At 38.7% G+C, this 6434-nt stretch overlaps 2 protein-coding genes across 8 annotated transcripts in view; one reads left to right on the plus strand and one right to left on the minus strand.

Moving 5' to 3' along the window:
- Positions 1-4311, minus strand: part of LOC107672757 (V-type proton ATPase catalytic subunit A-like) — a 16910-nt gene extending 12599 nt beyond the window's left edge. The window contains exons 1-4 of one of the 6 annotated variants that reach the window (XM_016466098.1): positions 4290-4311; positions 1991-2089; positions 1718-1846; positions 1342-1556 (exon numbers count right to left, since the gene is read on the minus strand). In XM_016466098.1, the coding sequence (XP_016321584.1) occupies positions 1342-1556; positions 1718-1846; positions 1991-2072 (426 nt within the window). In that variant the 5' untranslated portion in view covers positions 2073-2089; positions 4290-4311. The other 5 variants (XM_016466092.1, XM_016466093.1, XM_016466094.1 and 2 more) reach the window with 5 other exon arrangements.
- LOC107672758 (PHD finger protein 23A) overlaps positions 2929-6434 on the plus strand; it is a 5919-nt gene continuing 2413 nt past the window's right edge. The window contains exons 1-4 of one of the 2 annotated variants that reach the window (XM_016466100.1): positions 2929-3418; positions 3660-3740; positions 4314-4345; positions 4613-4705. In XM_016466100.1, the coding sequence (XP_016321586.1) occupies positions 3713-3740; positions 4314-4345; positions 4613-4705 (153 nt within the window). In that variant the 5' untranslated portion in view covers positions 2929-3418; positions 3660-3712. The other variant, XM_016466099.1, reaches the window with a different exon arrangement.

Below are 6434 nucleotides of genomic sequence, written 5' to 3' on the forward strand. Positions count from 1 at the left end.
CAAAGCCGTGATTCCCATTCACTTCCATTATAAGACTGACAGACTGCAACGGTTTGAGTAAAAAATCTTAGTTTGTGTTCTACTGAAGAAACAGTCACCTACATCTTGTGGCGCTTATGTGCGGTACGGCTCAGTACGGCACAGCACGGTTCGGCTCGGCACGGTTTGTGTTTCCACTGCAGTTCAGTACCGCATTAGGGTGGGCAGGATTATTCACATGTCTTTATAGTTGCACCGCCTCTACTACCACAACTCCTAAAAACAACTTTTTCATTCCGCATCGCCCCATCAAGCTCTCACTGGATCCGCTCCTCTGCTATCAACGAGAGGAACGTCTGTACTTCTGCAACAGACAACAAAACTTTTTGGTTGTTAAAAAAAAGGTGCGCTCGTTCAAAACAGTTGCGTTCAATCCTTCGCTGGCTCTGCTGATTTAAATCTAGAGGTTCTTTTGTGTTTGTGTTGCAAGTTCAGTGACTCAGGTAGTGACAATTCTCTCCGGCTAATCCGTGATCAGCAGAGTTTACACGTCACGTTTTGGTAACGGTACGGTTCACTTGGAACCCCAACCGAAGTGGTACTAAAAAAAGTACCAGGTACCAGGTACTGTACCCAGTGGAAAACCCCCCAAAAGTGAACCGTACCGAGCCGTACCGTGCCGTACCATGCAGTGGAAAAGCACCATTGGATGCCCTGGGGGTAAGCAGATAAACATCACATTTTTATTTTGGGTGAACTATCCCTTTAAGGACTACAGAAAACAGCCTCTGTTTTACAAAATCAGCTTCCAAACGTAGAGATAAAGTGCAGTTTAACTTTGCGGTGTCCAGTGCTGATGGTTAAAATTAATTTGTTTCTAAAAGGTACAGAAAACATATAATATTTTTAATATTGTAGAATAGCGTCAGTAAAGGCATTAATGTATGTTTTTGCTTTGGTTCATAATTCAAAAGTATATAATTGGGTCTGAAAACATTTCAGCAATTATTACAGTGAAAGTAACATTTTATTATAATAGTTATTTTTATTTGGGGTTGTGTTTTTCCCATGAAATACAAATGTTATCAAACAGTCAATTCCACTGTTTTCCATACATGACAATGGAGGGCGATTACTTGCAGTTGAATTCATTTGCAAGTTAGCTTGGTTCATTATAAAAATGTATATTAAATCAGAATTTGAACCCGGCCCCATGCATACTATTATATTACACCACTAGACTATCATGACTTACAATCCTAGGAAGAAGTGTCAGAACTGTCACTGGTGCCAAATAAAAAAACTAGGTGCATGACAGCCCTACTGTATATATACTGAGAAAGACACACACATTATCCTTACCCTCAGGTTCTGAAAAGGAGAGAATTCCCACTTGACGTCCCTGTTGAGAGCTCCTATGTTAACCCCTCTGGGGATGTAAATGCTCTGTGTGAGGTCATTGATGTCTTTGAGGGGACGCTGAATACCGTCAAAGATAGAGCCCATGATTCCGGGCCCCAGCTCCACAGAGAGGGGCTTACCAGTGCGGAGCACAGGGTCTCCGACAGAAACTCCAGCTGAAGATAGCTCAGGAAAACATATAGACAAATACAACATACAAAAACATACTTTGAGAGCACCATGATGGACCATGATCAAATAAAAAGTTTAAACTCTTGATTAAAACCTTTTCAAGCATGGTAGAGTACGTAAATCACTCATGAATGGTAAAGGATACAGGTCTCCTCGTATACCTGGATGGTTGCCATATCTCCCTCCAATCGGATAATTTCTCCCACCAGCTCACTGTGGCCCACACGCACCAGTTCATACATGGCCGCTCCTGCCATGCTAGAGGCCGTCACCACTGCAATGAACAGACACACAGATTGTAACCTGTCCATCTCATGACCGACATCTGACAGTCAAAATAAACTGCTTATGGGATAAATGTTGTGCTGTATGTTCAATTTTGTAACAAAGTGACTTCAGAACATGTTTTTATTTTTACCTGGGCCTGAAACTCCATGCACATATCCGAACTGACCCTCACGGTCCTCATCTCGGATCTTAGGCAGCTTGGAAAAATCCATTCTCTGTGTTAGCAATCCTGAAGGAGAAAGTGTAAAACAGTTCATTCATTAAAACTGCACCAATATCTTTCAGTGGTTCAAGACACAAGCCAAACCTTAAATCACCATTACAAGACGTTTCAATTTTCATAATTTCAATAGAACCACAGGGTCTACTGTTTTGTTCCAGTTCTAATCAATATACTCAAAAGCAAATGTGAGTTTCAATCTTATTGTTATGGTAAATATGTCAATTACCGATGACAAATTTAAAGACTTTCTCGATGACAACACCATAATACTAATAGGACCACTATGGCCAACCGGTATTCATTCAGATTCAAACTATATTCCTGCTGTAAATCAAATGAAAATGTTAGGAATTTGATTGCTGTACGAAACCCACCACAGCTAAAATAAATAAATATATGAATAAACGCCTTCACACGACCAAAACTACTGAATTACGAGATCTACGTTAGCAGGCTGTCGTAAGGAACCACTGGATGTCAGGTGACAGATGGCTACTAGCAAAGCCTGATCAGCAACTGAGCAGATTTCACCTGCGTAGAAAATAGGATCACACTACCCGGTTTGATAGCAATAAACAAAAATACAATTGTATAAAAAAAAGGAAACGATGAGTCTTACTGTATTTGCATGAAATTAACGACAATCCTTGGAATATCCTATCAAGCAGTGGAGCGAGGGAAAAAAACTGTCACGACATAGGTCAGCTGACCTGCCAGGATTAAGGAAGTCCGAGTTTCACAGTGCAAAAGACAGTGCGCCATTATGGCTCCCCTAGAGGAGTTTTTGCATGGATATGTATAGCGCATCTGATCCAACATGGCGCCCATCGAACCACAGTTTCTCCATTTCCTGTGTTCATTTTATGGACACAAGGACGTTACTGCAAGCAGCCACGCATTATAACCGTTGACATTTACAAAGCCTGGGCACTGTGTGTTCCACCATTGTATAGAACTGCGTACGAATAAAAAAATGCGTTGTCTATTTTGTCAGATTTTGGATTATTTTTGACGATCTGTCATGCCTATTCATTACGTTCACATCAATAAGCATCACGCAAGGAATCTGGCGCTCTTTGCGTGGTTGCGTCACAGGGTGATTCCTGTTGAGACCGCGCGTAACACACGTTCAAGACTTTGTTGAATGCAGTTGCAAAAAGCTCGATTTTGATTTTTCGATATTCGAAAATTGATAGCGAACTTAGTATTTTTTCGTCTTTGCTTCGCGTTTGTGGATACAATCAAGGTGTCAGCAGTTTTGTAGATGTAAAACCACCATTCGCTGGTGATCAACGAGGATCGAAGATAGCACCATCATCATCATCGATAATTGAGGTCTGGGCGAAATAATACACGGTTCAGCTTAATTTTAGCTGAACCATGATCTAATTGTCGAAAAATCTGATAATTTGTTTAGTGTTACAAGTTTTGATCACAAGACCACTCTGAGCATATGGCAGACCTCCTTTGGTTGTGCGGTAGCTTATTAGTTATCTGTTAAATTCAAAAGCAACCGGACTTCCAACTGGAAGACATTTCGCTTTTCCTCAAATTGACTCCACTACATCATTAGCAGGAAATCAAACAGCCAACATCAAGAAGAACCCAACTTTATGGTACTACTCCACCATGTTGGGTATTATGGATCATCACCAAGGTAAATATGTGCTTTTTTTATTGTATAACGTTACATACTTCTCTTTTCATTTTATTTTAGTGTCACACCAGTACTCGAAGTTTTAAACGAGTTTCGTGTAACACCAATTTAACAAAGCGCCCCTGAATGGATTAACTACTCGTGCTAGAAGTGAGCTATCCTCTTAGGTTAAGTACACTTAACATGGCCTCTCTACTATCTCGAGATACATAACATCATTTTCTAAGCATACTTGAATAGTTCCGATGCCAATTCGCTTCCTTGTTTTGCTGACTTGACACGGTTGCTTCTGCTCTTTAGCTTTTAGCATAAGCAGCTTCTCTTCGGATGTTAATATGTTTACTCGAGCAAATGAGTCCTCAAAACACTTGCAACAATGTTTAATGTTTCGAAATTTCTTACGTTTACAACTGTAGCATTCCAATAATCACGTAAGGAAATTACTTTTAAGTTACTCGGTATCCAATTAGTCTAGGCTAAAGCTAACTTGACAGTTCATTTAAGATTGTGATTTCAGCGTTTAACATTAACAGGTTCTGCCAGTAATACCGATTTCTTCTGTTTCTTTTACAGACACCGTTCGGAAATGTAAAACGGAGGCTTTGGTAAGTGCTGTCGCAGTTGTATTCTGTAATGGTTTTGAATGGTGACACAGGCTCGTTACTTATTTATAGCTTAGGCCACATGTGGCCGAACATGGGGGGATGGGATGTGGATAAGATCAGTATCTGTCTGTGATCACTGACAGTAATTGGCAAAAATATTTTGGTATTAAAAATGGTTTCAGATTGGTGACAGACAGGTATTTAGGTATCAATCTAAATTAACTATTAATGATTGGTCACTATTAATGTCCATTTTCTTTGTTCCAGCCTCCAGAGCGTAGGAAGAGGACCGTGGAGGATTTCAATAAGTTTTGCAGCTTTGTCCTGGCCTATGCTGGGTACATTCCACCTCAAAAAGAAGTGAGTTGAATGTCATAAAACATAGTCTTTTTGTACAGCAGTCAAGTGTTAACTTTGACCATCTTCATGATAATCACCTGCTACTGACTCTGACACGCACCGCTGAGTGTGTGTTTTTTTTGGGGGGGGGGAAATACTTAACCGTAATAATGCATTCTGGTCTATGTTGACCCAGAAGAGATACATAAACATTTATTTAAAAAAATGCTTTACTTTTTGTATGGAAACCAAACTTTAGAAATGTCAAATTACACACAATTTAATACAATTTTAAAATCGTTTTTAAGAGATATAACCATTACAAAAGTTAAACTTTTTAATTCAGACATCAACTGAGGATTTACCACTTTTTTCGTGCATTAAATTGGTCTCAAAAATACTTGTGTAAAATATATTTAGCCGCTTTCCCATATCACACACACTTTTGGGACTAATGAATTAAATTTATCGTTTTCTTCATCTGACAGTGTGAGTTAATGTGTTTGATGCTTTTTTTAAAAATTAATGCAGGGCTTAAAGTTCTCTCCGGTGTGCGGCGTTTGGCTGCCAGAAAAAAAGATAGTCGTCCTAAATTTAAAAAACATTTGTTGATATCACGTTCGAGTTCATGAGTTCGCCTACCAATGTATGAGAGGAACACAGCTTTCACTCTCAACCAAACTAACATTACTAGCCAGTCAGAAGTTTTTGCTTTTATAAACACGAGACGCGCATTAGTATCCAATTGCAGAGTCGCAGCTGATGAATGGAAAAGAAGCCTGGGTCTCGAGCGCGACACATGGTCAAAGATTTCCATCTAGCGTAATCTATATTTACATAGAAAAGCTATTTAAAAAAGCAGCGGAGCTTTGTAAACAGCTCAGAGTAATCACATCATCTCCATAAGAACAATATGATTGCCAGAACAAATTTACCGGGATTTTTGAAAAGGTCCTGTTCACACATGATCTCTTAATGGTAATTTACCAGTAAAGACGGTATGTGTGAAAGGGGCTAAACTCTTCCTCTGCATATGCGGTGAGTTTGGGTTGCTTAACGTTCATCTGGGAAAACTCACTTGATTGTATAACTTAAATCATTTAAACCTATGCCAACACAGGAGAATACATCAACATATTTCTAAATATGCCTTTTTATTGTACATCGCTATTTCAAAATAAAAGTTTCTGACTGTGCATTTGGCCAAATATTAAAATTAAATGGATTTAAACGTTGAATCACATGAAACCTCACCAGGCCGTTGGCGCCCTCTGCAGGTATTTGTTGTAAATATAGACATATTACATTATGTATTTAACAGTGTTGTTCAATAAAACCATGTACTTGGTTTTGATACTTTATTTGAGGCCAATTATTATTGCCTCATCGTTACTTTATATATAAATGTAGTCATATTAAAGCCTGTTTTTCACTTAGTTCTCGGTGCCTTGCTCAAGGGCACCTCAGTCGTGGTATTGAAGGTTCTATTATTTCTAGGTTAGTTCTATTTGTATTGCTAAAAAATATCAGATTACTCGCTTGTCAAAATAATCAGTAGATTACTTGATTAGCAAAATAATAATTAGTTAAGCACTAGATCAGTTAAAACATTTCAAAATACAACTGCATTGTTTTACTTCTTGTGATTACAAGACAAATATTTTGTCATTTGAAAATTTCTTAAAGTATTAAAACATTGTCTCGTTCTAGTGAACCAGGTATCTGCATTTTGTCTCACCTTGTGAGCTAA

This window comes from Sinocyclocheilus anshuiensis, unplaced genomic scaffold, assembly GCF_001515605.1.
Source record: "Sinocyclocheilus anshuiensis isolate Anshui unplaced genomic scaffold, SAMN03320099.WGS_v1.1 scaffold88, whole genome shotgun sequence".
Lineage (NCBI taxonomy): Eukaryota > Metazoa > Chordata > Actinopteri > Cypriniformes > Cyprinidae > Sinocyclocheilus > Sinocyclocheilus anshuiensis.